The sequence below is a fragment of the Aspergillus pseudotamarii genome, assembly GCF_009193445.1.
Source record: "Aspergillus pseudotamarii strain CBS 117625 unplaced genomic scaffold BDV38scaffold_44, whole genome shotgun sequence".
In the NCBI taxonomy this organism is placed as follows: domain Eukaryota; kingdom Fungi; phylum Ascomycota; class Eurotiomycetes; order Eurotiales; family Aspergillaceae; genus Aspergillus; species Aspergillus pseudotamarii.
Genome location: NW_022475058.1, coordinates 88022 through 102379, shown reverse-complemented (window position 1 = coordinate 102379; position 14358 = coordinate 88022). Strand labels below are relative to the sequence as shown.

The following is a 14358-nucleotide window of genomic DNA, read 5'->3' as shown; positions in this document are numbered from 1 at the left end:
TGATTATTATGCCGACACGGTTTCCATGGCCGAAGCGTCGGCATTCCCAGGGTTCTCGTGACCCGAGGTCATGCATTGTTCCTGATGATCCGGGGGAAAGAATCACGATAATCCTGTAGACTCTCGACGAGTTGTAATCGGAATAAGAACAATGGATACTGCGACAAGAAAGTTTCTCTCAATCATAACATAGAAGAGATATATGAAGAGAGACGTCCAGAATCTGTAACATGGGGAAAGAAAACCTGGAGATCCTGCACGGCTGAGTCAGCGCTCGGGGAAATGCCCGTGACTGAATGCCAACCAACCAAAGCCAAGTTCGTTCTCAAACTACGAAGTCAAACTGCTGGTCAGTCGGAGCTCTTCCTTCTTCCTCTCCCAGTTCCAGTTAAACGCTGTGTTGGTTCCAATCTGGAAGAACTTCATTCTCTGTCCACCTGTCTCCTTTCCCGCCAACTCACCTCTGTCCTCCTTTCACCGGAGTCCAATCAGGTACCGCTTTGCCCCCAAATCACCACCGCCTCCTCCTATCTCCCTCCCCGCCGCCAACTGTCCTCTGTATAAGTCGCCCTTCTTGACTTCCGACTCCGGACCTTTCCTCCTCTCTGATCGTTTCCTCTATGCTGCGACGATAGTTATCCTACGACCGGCAATTTAATCTCGCCCCTCGAGGGCTTCCCCAGTCACCATGTCCTATCATTCGAACCCCCAATCCTATCAGAGCCATGCGGCCTCTCATAGGCCGATTCCGTCGTATAATCCGTTGGCCGCGGTGAACGCCCCGGCAGGCACTTTCTTACCAGGAACCAAAGTCCAGGTCGGCAGTCATCGCGTGGTCGTCGAGAAGTACCTCTCCGAAGGTGGATTTGCCCATGTGTACGTCGTGCGTCTTCCACAACCCGTCGAGGGTTCAGATAGGGCGGTGCTGAAGCGGGTCGCGGTGCCGGACAAAGCGGCGCTCGCGAACATGCGGACCGAGGTCGAGACAATGAAGAAATTGAAGGGACACCGACACATTGTGAAGTATATCGATTCCCATGCGTCGCAGCTCCGTGGGGGCGGCTACGAAGTGTTCCTGCTCATGGAGTTCTGTTCGGGCGGAGGCCTGATCGACTTCATGAACACGCGCTTGCAGCACCGGTTGACAGAACCGGAGATTATCCAGATCTTCTCGGACGTGGCCGAGGGCGTGGCCTGCATGCACTATCTGAAACCCCCTTTGCTGCACCGCGATTTGAAGGTGGAGAATGTTCTCATATCTCGACACGGGACCTCGAGTGTCTATAAGTTATGCGATTTCGGTTCTGCGGCGCCCCCTCGTCCAGCGGCGACGTCGGCTGCAGAGGGCCGCCTGATCGAGGACGATGTACAGAGGCACACGACGCTGCAGTACCGGAGTCCGGAGATGATCGATGTCTATCGCAAGCAACCTATCGATGAGAAGAGCGACATTTGGGCGCTAGGTGTACTTCTATACAAGCTATGCTACTATACAACTCCGTTCGAAGAAGTGGGCCAAATGGCCATCCTGAATGCGACCTACAAATTCCCGTCTTACCCTGTTTTCTCGGACCGCCTCAGGATGCTCATCAGTAAGTTCAGTTGAATGTTGGTCGTGCGGGGGGTACTAACTTCGACTTTAGCATGGATGTTGAAGGAGCACCCGCAAAAGCGCCCAAATATCTATGAGGTCGTGCAAGAGGTCTGCCGCATGCAAGGAAAAGAAGTTCCAATCCGAGATGTGAGTTACCCAATGACTGGATTCGTTCTTAGTTTCTTATGTCTGTAGATCTACGCGAATCGCTCTACGTCGGAAGCCCGCCGTTATCAGGAACTTCCGCCATCCCCGACGGAGACACCGCAAGTCGGTGCAGTGTTCTCTCCACCGATCCAGGAGACCCAGATTATCCCAGAGATTGCTCCCATGCGGCGCGGGCGGCCGACAAAACCGGCCAGTTCTCAGCACACTTCTGCAAAGCCAAGCCCCTCCCCGTTCCGTGGTGGCTCCACAGACCCCTTCGCCGTCTTGGATGGCGGCCAGAAATCGCGGGACTCTACGGACGAGTTCACGAATCGGTTCCCCTCGTTGGATCAGTTTGATATCCTGCACGAGAAGGGTGGCAAGTTCGACTTTGAGCCAGCGTTCGCCGAGACGAAACAAGAGGATGACAATCTTGCGCAAAGGCTCACAAACGCCTTGGCCGATGAGGCCTTCGCGAAACGTCCTTCTCCCTCGGTGAATGAGCAAGCTCCCCAACCACCGGTACAGAAGCAACCCCAACCGTCACACGTCAAGAGTCGCCCCTCCGAGTCTTTCAACTACCGCGAGGAGCCCCAGCAGTCGCAGGTGCCTCTGTACCAACCGGTGCCGCAGAAACCAACCATGGTCTCCACAGGCACGATGACATCGCCACCCCAGACGCCGTCGGTGCCGGAGCTGAAGCCCCCTAGCCGCCCCATCTATCGATTTCCTTCGTCCGACCATCAACGCCGGCCCTCCAGCCAACCGTGGCCCGCGGACGGCGACAAGAAAGCTTCCCGCCCCCTCAACCCTCCGTCCCCTACGAAGCCCTCCGCGGACCCAAGAACTTCTGCGGATCGCATCTCCGAGCTGTCGACCTCTTCGTCGCGGCCTTCCTTGGAAGGCATGCGACCATCGAACTTGGAGTTGGAAGAGCTCACGAGTCGATCCAAATCGGCCAACAGCAAATCTCGCCCATTGTCCGTCCAGGCCGCTCCCAGGTATGACTTTGGCCGAGGCTCTGAGAGTGCACGTTCCTCACTCGATATCCCCAGGCCCTCGTACGACATGGGGGCGCCGCTGCAACATGCGCGAACCGAGGCAGACCGGGCCAACATCTCGTCCGACATCGACTATCTCCGGGCGAGGGAAGAAGAGAGCAGCCGGAAGAAAGAGAAGCGGTACAGTGGCAGCGCCAAACACACCAAGCGGTCGAGTCTTTCTACGTTATCGCTGTCGGGGACCAAGACATTGTTTGCTGGTCGGTTTGGCGATGCATTCCGGCGCTTCGAGCAGAGCAACCCAGAATCCAAAGCCCAGTCTCCCGCGACCGAAGAGCCGAAGCAGGTCATGATCACTTCGTCCGAATTGGTGGAGGTGCCCGCCGAAATGAGTGACGCCGAGAACGACGACATCTCTCCGGAGATGCGTCGGGAGCTGGAACGGCGACGTCTCTCCCAGGAGGAGAAGCGTGTCGCCAACGCTGCTGCCGAGTATCGCCGACAGGTGGCGGAACGAGGGGAAGGGGGCTTCCGGCCCGGGCCCGATACACGGTCGTCGATCCAGAACCGGGTGCAGTCATTCTTAGAGGAAAGTAACAAGTCAGCGCCTCCCCCGAAGACGGCAACGGGCTATGGCCGGTTCACAGAGGAGATGAGCCCTGCTTTGCCGGCAAAGCAGAACGACCCTCTTCCCGAGCCGCGGATCAACACCCGCGCGGCGGGGCACCTATACGGATCGCAGGGACAAGCGTCGCCTGTCAAGGACCGGTGGGAGACGCCAGGTATACCCAGTCAAGAGACTGCAAGTAGTGGCTATGCGCAATCGCAGCGCACGGGGTCGTCTCGGCCCGCAGCACCTCCCAAGCCCAAGAGCCTGCGCGTGAAGGGATCGGAGGTGATCAACGAGCGGAGCCAGGCCACACCTACTACGCCGAGCGAGGATTGGGAGGCCAACTTCAGCCGACGGTTCCCCAGCCTGTCGGGACTAGAGATGGAGACGGAGATCGAGATACCCAATATCCCTCTCCGGACAAAGGAAGTGTAATTATTATTGATTTCAGTGTGGGTGGGGGTGTATGGATCTATAGACAGTGGACTAATCTTGTTCTATACGTATATATTGTCAATACTAGACATGCATTGCAAGCATTTGCTATAATCCAGCATGGTTCCATATGACACAGTCGACCTAATGAATACTATCGTAGATAAAAATAATAAAATAAATGAATACATGGTATCCATCGTGAGATCATAATCAATTACCCAAACAGGTTTAGTTCACCCCAGAGTTCCCCACTGCGGCTCAAGCAGTCTAGATTCATTAAATCCATTTAATCCCACTCTCATTTATCTTCCCAGTTCCAGTAATCAATCAATCAATCAATCAATTAAACCTCACCTCAACAAATCCCCAAAATGGCTCCCATAACCCTCAGCCAAGTCGACAGTAAGCCTTCCATCCCAAACCCAACCACTCCAACCCCCAAACACAATCAATCCAACTAACCCATTAAAAAAAAACAACACAGACGACCTAAAAGAAGCAATCCAACACCTCTTCGAAATCCAATCCGCAGTCCACGGCTACCTCGGCCCGGAAACTCAACAAGAACTCGTTCGAAAAATGTACCCAAGTCCTCCTCCATCACCACTCCCAGAAACACCAACGAGAAACACTACCCCCCCCCCCGAAAAAAAAGAAACCAATGAACCAACCAACTAACGAATGAAATTAAAAACCAACAACAGAAAATCCCTCACCCAAACCCTCGCCACCCTTCAAAAAAACACCGCCAGCCTCCCCGACCCAAATGACCCCAACCAGACCACAAACCCGGAAATCTCGATCGGGAATCCCAAAGACCCTAATTTGGCTTCTGTTCAACTTCCCCCGGAGATCATCGACTATGTGGACGCGGCGCGTAATCCGGATATCTATACGAGAGAGTTTGTGGAGCTTGTGCAGAGAGGGAATCAGGATTTGAAGGGGAAGAGAGAGGCGTTTGCGGATTTTAGGGATGTGTTGGCTAGGGAGGTGAGGAGTGCAGTTCCGGGGTGTAGGGGGGAGGTTGATCGGGTTATGGAGTCTCTTGGGGTTGGGGATCAGAGGAGGGAAGGGAGGGAGGGAGGTGATAATAGTGGGAGTGGTGGGAGGTGATGTTCTATGGGTTGTGTGGGTTGATTGGGAGAGGTGTTTTTTGGTGTTTGTCGTTTTAGGGGGGATTTCTTCTTTTTTTCTTTTCTTTATTTCTTTGCTTTTCTCTTGGTTTTTCTTTGTTTATGCTGCTGGATGGCAATTGGGTGTTTGAAAGGTGGTGTGGTGTTTATATAGTTTACTTAGTGGTTGTTTTTCCTGGGGTACTATCTGTTTAGAATGTTTTTGCACGTTTACTATTTTAGACTTTGTCTATCTATTTATCTATCTACTCATGCTAACAAGTATGTACAATACAGTATCTCGAATATACATAACAAGTCTAAATTACCCACTTGCAAAGACCTTGTTCTTTTCAAGTTGCCACTCTTTAAAATAAGAAATAAAAAAGAAGAAGGAAGGAAGAAAAAGAAGCCAATGACAACTGCTTGAATTGGGCTTGGTTCTTCGTGTTAGAATTGGTTTGTATGCCAGGGTGAGTGGCCAAAGATAATCGTTGTGTTAGCTACAATGTATATATCCGCACACACATATATATATTATCTACTAGTGTCGTTCTAACAGAATTTATAGATGAATGCAAAGGAGGCTAGATATCACATCGGCCGGTATAGCGGGCTCTAAAGTCCTGCATTAAGCGCCAATTGATTTTCTTCCGCCTGGTTATAAGCTATAATTGACGATGATAGCTATAAAAAAAATGAATGCTATGGTATACAAAAAGATAAGGACAAGATAAGGGACAAAAACAAAAAAGGCAAAAAAGTAATGACCAGACTGGGGCTCGATCCCAGGACCTTATCGGTGTTAACGATACGTGATAACCAACTACACCATCCGGCCAATTGATGGTTTATGTTGGTATAATTTAACTACACAAGCCAAGAGTATTCTAGCAGTGGTTGCACTACTTCTCTAGTATACCATATACGGTACTACAAGATCGCAATAACCTCCTCCAAAACCTTGACCAAACCAGTCATCTCTTCCTCTGTAGTGTCCTATTAGCCTTCAACCTATCATGGCGTACGCAAGCAGAAGCACTCACCGGTGTTATAGTGCAACATACTGATCCGCACCACCCCATCCTCGACGTCTTCCAAACCAATGATGTCTTTGATCAATCTATGACTGTACATATGGCCACTTCGGAACCCATACGCAGATCGCTTTTCAACCTCCTCTACTAATTTTTGGCTTTTCGTACCCCGCACGGTGAAACTAATCACGGGGACCCGGAGGTTTCTATCCGCAGAGCGCTCTCCGTAGACAGTGACCCGATCGTTACCGTTGAGGAAGTCCAAGATGATCTGCTGCAACCTTTCCTCTTGAGCGGCGATCTTTTCCCACGATGTAGACACATCAGGCTCGAAGTATTCGACGACTCGTGGAATGCTCTGAACATGCTCATAATTGGCGGATGCCAGGTTAAGCTTCAAGTCGAGGGTTTCGGTGCCTTTGAAGAAATGTCCCAGGGGGTCGATCTGATCGTGGATGCGTGATGAGGCATACAACTGTGCGATGTGGGGCCCGTAGACCTTGTACCATGAGAAGGCCTGTTTGGAATCATCAGCCTCTGTGACCTTGCCGAGATAAGCAATATATACGCACGTAGAAGTCGACATCAAGATCCTTGACATCGACTTGGCGATGAGGCGCAAGGGCAACGCCGTCCACGCAGAGCAGGGCCTTAAAGGATTAAAGTAAGCATTACATCAGTTTCAGGTTGGCAGGTGTCGTACCCGAGGAGATTGATGCACGATCTTCGCAATTTCCTTGACATCCACAATAGATCCGAGGATATTCGATGCATGCGGGCAAGCTACTAGTCTCGTCTTCTCCGAGATTAACCGCTTCAAGTCGTTCGGATCACAGACAGGATTCTGAGGGTTGGAAGCGGACCACCATTTCACCTCTAAGCCTAGTCGTTCTGCAATTCTGACCCAGGCGGCGGAATTGGCCTCGTGGTTCAATTTGGAAAGAATGAGCTCATCACCTGGCTGAAACTTCAATGCCGTGGAGAGATTGTGTAGTAGTTGCGTGGTTGACACACCAAGACAGATCTATCGGGACTGTTAGCGGAGTTCTACTTTCACTTTAAAGAATGAAAGGAGGATCCATTTACTTCTTCGGGCTTTGCATTGATGAACTTCGCCGCTGCTTCGTATCCATTTGCAAACCCAGCGGTGGATAGCTTGGAGGTCTTGTATGTTGCCCCCAGTTGAACATTGGTGTTTGTGAGGTAAGATGTAATACTAGATGGAGGCTATGTCAGCCACAGTCCGATCTTATATCAGGGGAGACGTACGACTCAATCACCGTGTCCAGGACTTGACTACCCCCTTCTCAGCTGATTAGCAAAGCTCTGGATACTGGAGAAGCCACAAATGCTTCGATTTCAGCTTGACACACCTGCATTGTCCAAGAAGACCTGCTCCTGCTTCAAGGCAGGAAAGCGAGATCGGACCTGTGCAAGATCGAGAGTCATTCTGAGAGCTATGAGGAATATGTTACGATGAACTCAGGAGAGGCTGATATATCGGAACCTCATGAAGAATACAGATCTGCTTTATAGCCCTCTTCAAGTAGGTGGGCGTACCAATAGATGTAGATTGCGTTTGCTCTGACGATAAGGCGTGAGAGGGGTAAAGCAGCTCCACACAATGCGCCCTAAGGCACCACATCCCCCACATTCCCACGACTTCTTCTAGACCAAGGCAAGCCACATGGTGTTGCATAGAGAAATCTAAATCTATATTCATGGTTGCCACAAGTTGGTCGTGTTGACCACATGCGAACTGCTCTGCTATAAATCCAAAACTACACGCCCGCTCAACAAACCGGTAAACAAACAACATGCGAACAAACGAAGCTCTCTGCTTCCAACCGGGTATATTCCATGCAAACCAAGATAGGTCCAAATAAGAGCACATTAAAATAGCACAGTAGAAAAGAAGTCCAAAGAAGTGAAAGCAAATCGAACACAAACATCATTCATTACCTCGAGCGCAAACCTGCACTCGTGTTTCCCGCAGGGTGCGCCGCATCATGTACCACACAGAGCAGATACTTCTTATCCGGAACAACGACAATCTCATGCTTTTTAGTCCTCAGCCGGAGGAGCTTGACCTCATCGTCGTCCTCTCTCTCCGATGCCTCTCCGTCTCCATCGTCCCGCGATGTTCCATTGCCCAACCCTTCTTGCAAGCCGCTCGAATCGGTTTTGGAGCCGTGGGCGTTTTCATTCAGGGGTCGCGAGAGCGACAAAGTTAGATCCGAAGCGCTGGAAACAAAAGCAAAGATGCGAGCTGCTAGCGCTTCCCCCTGGGACGGTTGATAGGAGGTTTGACGGTTAGGAGTTGTTGCGCTAGACGGTGTTGGAGGGGTGGAGGGTTCTGCGGGCGTCATAGTAGCTTCCGACTCTTCCTCGACAGTTGAATCGGTCTGCGAGACATTTGGACTGCTGTTGCCCGCGGGTTTCGTCGCTAGCAGTCCCGTGCTCTGAATTATGGACCCATCTTTGCGGGACAGGATGAAGGTGGACTGGACTCCGGGGCGCGATGTTAGATGCGAAAGGAGAGAGGTGACATGTTGCGGAATCTGTGAAGACTGATTTCTTTAGTAAATCTCCGGCTGTGGTTTCTATTGTATAGCAGAGGGAAAAAAAGGAGCGCCTACTGCTGTTGTATGCGCCATGTTGGAGAGGGACAGGATAGTTCGAAGTGAATTCCAAGAGGCGTAAGATATATGACCGCTTTAAATATTCAATCTTTCCTCATAATAGGACCTTGAGGCTTATGTCTTTTGCTCCACGGCCGTTTTCTAGCTTGCACACGCGAATGTCTATGGATTGTGAAAGATCAATGCTGTTTGGTATTCTGTTGACGATCTTCCATTAAACTCCGACCGAGTCGCGGCCTGGATGACTAAGCGATAACATGCCCTTAGTTATTCAGGCATCAGGTCTACCTCCTCCCTTGTTAATAGTATAAGTATATAAACTTCTATATGATCTAATAAAAGTCTTAACAACCTTGGATGGTATCTCATTCAACAGCAAATAGTTACACAAAACACACAAAACAAAATGGTATCACCGAAGACAGAATAGGAGATGCGAGAGTCATGCAAATCGAAAGAAGTCCAGTGTTAAAGAACGACTACGGAGCCCTAAGGGGATTGGGCTCATACTGGGAAAGACAAAGGGTTGGGGAGGGGGGACATAAGAAAAGAGAGCGACCACGCAGGAACACCACAATTAAAGGAAATATCATAGGAAAGTACTGCAAGCTCTCATCTCGAGCTGTTGTGTGCTCTTTGGGAACTCGGTTGATCCGACTCCCAGCCAAAATCGAAGTCCTCAATCATATTTTCCAACTCCCGGATGTCAGCACTTGCTTCTGAGCTGTAGCTACTGCGTCGGCTGGAGCCAGGGCTGGCAATCCAGGTTTCTGGATGGTATGCGGCTTGGCGTCTGTGCGTACGCCGCTCATTCCTCATGATATGGGAATCCAGGCTGGATGGAGAGTCCGTCATAGATGAGAAAGATCTACTAGTAGGGGGAGTAGAGAGGGAGGTGGATGATCCACCGAGAAGACCTTCTACGTTCTGTTTACCTCCCACACCGAGAGCCCCAAGAAGAGCAGCTTGAAGTGTTCTGTTTTGGTGCTCGAGATGTGCAATGCGCTTTTCGAGCTCTCGAACGTAAGAAGGCCGATGATGACTGCCTCGTGTTTCCCGATAGTAGTAACTACCTTGCAAACGTGGTGATTGCGAGGAAGATTTCTCCAGGCCCTGCCTTCTGTGGTTTCGGGGAGTTCTGGGCCTAGAGTGGTCGTGTGACGACGACTTTTTCATATGACGCGTCTTGCGTGTGGCAGACTCGTCAGCATCAATGGGTGCCAACTTAGGTCGCCGTCGCCTACTAGGCAGAGGATGTGCCTGTTGCTTGCGCATGCCAATATCCATACCTTCATCTTCCGAAGACGGGAGAGGGGTCTCAGAGCGCTCGTGAAGATCCAGATCATTAGCTACCCTTCTACTGAGGACGCTTGTGCTTCGTGTACCACCGCCTGGATAGACCCGAGAACTTCTTTTTGAAGCAGGCAGGGACGACGGTTCATGGATGTTCAATGATGTAGCGTTAAGATAAGCGAGTTGGCTACCATCCTGCGTGCTAATAGCATGAGCTTCAGTGGATTGCCCAGGAAATCTCGAGCCAGAAGAGGAAAGAGTAGACAACTGGGTATCTGTAGATTCCCTTTCATATTGACTCCCAACTCCCTCGTCGGTGCCGCGTGAAGCAGCTGTCGTCTCATCATATTTTTCGGATGAGGTCGTATGAGAGAGCCTGGAAAGAGACTGCCGACCTTCTTCCAGAGGACGATAATCTGAGTCTTGCAAGTAGCTTCGGCTCGCTGACATATCTTTCTTCTTCAGCGCACGAACCCTATCCGCTCGGCTTGGACTGGCTCTCATGGACGTGACAGACTTAGAATTCGATGCACCTGCCCTAGCAGATTTGTTTCCTCTGTCCGTTGCTGTCTCAGGTTTGCTAGCGCTTGGTGTAGCTTGACCAGTTATTGACCCAGGATTATCTCTCCTCGCAGCACTGCCCATGGATCCTTCTGTTGTAGGACGTGATGGTAACTGAAGGACCTGCTGTTGTTGGTTGACCCGAAGGCCTCTTTTGGTGGCGGTAGTGTCTTGTCCGTAAGTAGGACGAATGCCTGGAACTGCTTCCGGTAACGCAGGCAGAGGTCTCATAGGTGCTGGTAGAGGGAATGCATCAATTGCGCCCATGGGCAAGGATGCCGGACGGCGGCCATTTCTAACCAGCGGCATTTTTTCAGGTCCTTGGTTTGCCACACTGTTTCTGCTTGGATCTGTCGGTTGCGCTGAAGGCATTTGACCCACACACCCCAGGCTTCCAGGGCCGGCGTCACGATTTTGGGTGCTAGATGAAGGCTTAGTGTTCTTGTCATTCGGTTGAGCACTAACGGCCGAAGAGTCTTGTTGCGCTGACGTGGTTGGTAAGGATCTAACGGAAGGGGGTGGGCAACCGTTCGATATGCGCCAGGCTCCTTTATTAGGCATCCGTGGAGGCATAGGGTCAGGGAAAAGCTTCAGTGTTTGTGCTCCCGGGTTCGAATGGTTCTGCATGGTGTTTGGTGTACTAGACGACGATGATTTGCTGTCCGCTGCTTCAGGGCCGTCTTTGGGCCCTGCTGGCTTGGCTTCTGCCGGTTGCTCGTGACCCGACTGTTGGAAGTCAGTATCACGTATAGTATCTATATATGCTAAATGATACCAGCCTACCTGTTGCTTGTTGTCTAACGTGCTGGTCGACATCCTGGTGTGATGACTGCTCGTTCGATCTGGTATTTCCGGAACCTTCGGCAAGGCTTCTATCTCATCCAGTGGCTCACTAGTCGTAGAATTTGCAGTATGGCAAGTTGAGGGATGGGAAGAGTTTCCTTGCGTATCATGATTGCTTGACTGGGCTGAAGCCTGATAAGGTGGAGGGGTCACGTCCTCAAATTGAGGAGGTCGAGGCAACGCAGCACCGACCAGGGACGTGATATCCCGTAGATCTAGCGAAGACAAACGGCCTCCTTTCATTTCACGGGTATCAAACTTTTCCAGCGAACCTTCCAGCCATGGCTGTCCAATGCTTTCTACGTCTCTCCTGGAACTCGATTGGAAGCTGAGATTGGAAGCAGATCTGGTCGAGGATACTGTGGAGTCAATACTTCGCTTAGGGGCAGATTTCTTGGGCTTGGGGGGAGTTAGAGTCACAGGCAGAAATCCCTCCTGTTGAAGCACTAGTAGCTGGCGAGACGTTTCTTCGGCTTTGGTCTGAGGGTCTGTTCCCCTTTTGGGACGCTGAGCTAGCTGCCGCAGGCGTCGCTGGCCCGCTTTTAAGATATCGCGAGCGCTACCGGATTGCGAAGATGTGGTCGACAAGGCATCCTGTGCCTGGAAGAACTGTACAAGATCGGGGACATGTTCACTTCGGTTCTGCATATTTAACAATCCTGGAGGTTGAATATCTCCTCCTGGGATGTTAGACATGCTGGTGCGACCTCGTTTAGACAGCTGAGGACTGAGGCGGCAGGTTGGGATTACTGGACTCGGTGCGACTGAGCTCTCTTGTAGGTTGATTTGGTGTAACATAAGGAGATTGACTAGACCTCAGCCATCTATATGACTTCAAAACCGATCAGGAGACATGAAATGTCAACGCGAGTCGACAAGGAAAGACGCTTCGTGGTGTGTTGCATGTACAGACGTGCGTAGCGTGATTCTAAAGGTACTATTGCCTTATCCACCTTGATCGAGAGAGGTCAGGACCTCCAGAGAGACTATGAAAGGAATGACGTAGGTAGAGAGAAGAACTCGCACTGGGGGTATCAAACAAAGAGAAGGAGGGCAGAAGAGAAAGAATGAGGTGGGATGGTCAAAGCCTAATCAGTATATGCGTATGAAGGTATGTATGTACAGGAAATGAATGGAGAATTGAGACATATGGGAAAAAAGAAATTGAGAGATCAACCTACGTCCAGGGACGATGCAGCGCAGGGAGAGGGTCCTTTCTTAAAAGAGAGTTCTATGGACATCTGGACCTGTCACGACCCTACATAGCCGGGAGCATCCTGTCTAGTTCTTGAATGCGACGCCTTGGACCTGGTCGAATGAAGAGCCGACCTCGTTCCCGATAGATTGAGAGATAGAGTTGAATCTAAGTAGTGCCATTCCACCATGCCAGGATTCCACATAGCCCCAAGGGCCGAGGGAGGCGAGACACCCCCAGTTGGGCATCCGGCAAGCAAGGCTAGTGGAGTCATTTCTAACCAAAACGGAAAAGGGAAACCGCAGGGGAGACAGAAAAATACAAAATATAAAAACGTTGATGGACGATCCGTCCGTGCTAGTAGTTCGATCGGGCCCTCAGGTGGCGCACATGACAGACCGATGCCCCAGAGAGCGAGAAGAGTAGCGAAAAGCTATTTTGCTCGCAGGATGATCCTGTCACAGTGACAATCATTGGCGATTTCCGTCACCCAAATTGATGGGTCAGCACTATTGATCCGACGTAGTTTGTTCTCTCTGTCGAACTACTTATAGTCAACAAAGAATTTCGTTTGCGACTATATCGTGAGAAACCACGGTACGAGCTCAACATTGGCGCCATTCTCGTGTGTGACATCTTTGCAGGCCTCCTTTTCTGAAAAGAACTCAGAAGAGGGGGGAACAAAAAAATAAAAACCCCGATGAGAAAGTGTGCAAGAGCCGTTACAAGCAAGGGATGCCCTGACTCTCAACTCCTGGAGGGGTTGATTGAGGTCATAACGGAACTGAAACGAGCCCCTTTTGAGAACGCAGGATACACCTTGATAACGATGTGGACGACGTCAATCATCTTTCGGGGATGATCAGATTAGGAAAAACAACCACGAAAAATCCAAAAATCGAAATTGGGCACGTAAGGATCGAAGAAAGAGAGGGAGTGAGACGGGGAATTGAAAGCCACCAAGCCAGTAGTGGCTATTGGGGAGAGACGCAGATCAGAAATAGACTATACCAATGTGACAGATGCACAGCGATCTCAACCAAGTGGATTTGTTTGTGCGATGGACGGGGACTTTCTAACTTGACAGGTCACAAACCTATTTATACTGACTATTAAGATTTGAGAGAGATTACGAAAATAGTCGCGGCCGGGCCCTTGCCGACTTTCCTAAACGAACCAGTCCAGAGATACGCCCTTACGAGTCCCAGAACTTAGACGACTGTCGCTATGTACAGAGTATATCGATCGATATTGATTTCTGTGTTTTGAAGGAATCAAAAGTACCGGCTCGAAATAGAGAGCTTTCTCATTTGGTGTTCCTACTATAATCCTAGCCCTAAGTATTATGTACAGTGCAGTGATATACATATGCTGTATAACCCACCAGAGCCTTGAAGAACTACTAGTCGTGCCCTGGTAGCAAACTTGCCTATGATTACTTCCTTCAGCCGACCTGCAAGAGTCGCACTGCGTCAACTCGTGTCCATTTTATCATGTTGCACAATCACCGACAGGGGAGAGAAATTTTTTTAAAAAAAAAATTGTACCAAGGGGGGCTCTGAACATATTGGCGTCATATCCAAAAACTTTGGTAGCGAGATTGCAGAAAGAAAAGATTACCAAAAAAAAAAAAAAAAAAGAAAGAAAGAAAGAAAGACAGAGGACCAAAACTGACAGGGCGAGATCTCAGCCATCGAACCCCCTCCCTTGCATAACAAAGTATCATGCAGGTCTGGAGAGCATCACAAGCATCAGGATAGGTGGAAAGTCATCCAAGTATGCGGGAGTGAATATATCCATGTAAAATGCGCCACCTTCATACTTTACGACTGAGCCTATATTCTCCGATCGTACGAAAGGAAGAACTTCCGAACTTCGCTTACCA

General features: G+C 50.2%; 3 protein-coding genes and 1 non-coding gene across 4 annotated transcripts; 1 reads left to right on the top strand and 3 right to left on the bottom strand.

Annotated features, from left to right (window-relative positions):
* Window positions 1-226: 226 nt before the first annotated feature.
* Window positions 227-3899, top strand: BDV38DRAFT_252613 (putative serine/threonine protein kinase). Its single transcript, XM_032055146.1, has 3 exons — window positions 227-1592; window positions 1644-1741; window positions 1790-3899. The coding sequence occupies exons 1-3, from the start codon at window positions 689-691 to the stop codon at window positions 3785-3787; spliced, it is 3000 nt and encodes a 999-aa protein (XP_031911391.1). The 5' UTR covers window positions 227-688; the 3' UTR covers window positions 3788-3899.
* Window positions 3900-5669: 1770 nt separating this feature from the next.
* On the bottom strand, window positions 5670-5743 carry BDV38DRAFT_t166. The gene has a single exon. It is a non-coding gene; the product is annotated as a tRNA-Val (tRNA).
* Window positions 5744-5835: 92 nt separating this feature from the next.
* Window positions 5836-8596, bottom strand: BDV38DRAFT_294661 (pyridoxal phosphate-dependent transferase; the record flags this gene model as incomplete). Its single annotated transcript, XM_032062540.1, has 6 exons — window positions 5836-5891; window positions 5949-6456; window positions 6643-6963; window positions 7026-7155; window positions 7902-8509; window positions 8579-8596. The coding sequence occupies 6 exons, from the start codon at window positions 8594-8596 to the stop codon at window positions 5836-5838; spliced, it is 1641 nt and encodes a 546-aa protein (XP_031911390.1).
* A 597-nt stretch (window positions 8597-9193) lies between these two features.
* Window positions 9194-12076, bottom strand: BDV38DRAFT_272857 (uncharacterized protein; the record flags this gene model as incomplete). Its single annotated transcript, XM_032057566.1, has 2 exons — window positions 9194-11161; window positions 11219-12076. 2 exons carry the CDS (start codon window positions 12074-12076, stop codon window positions 9194-9196), a joined length of 2826 nt encoding a protein of 941 aa, XP_031911389.1.
* Window positions 12077-14358: the final 2282 nt, after the last annotated feature.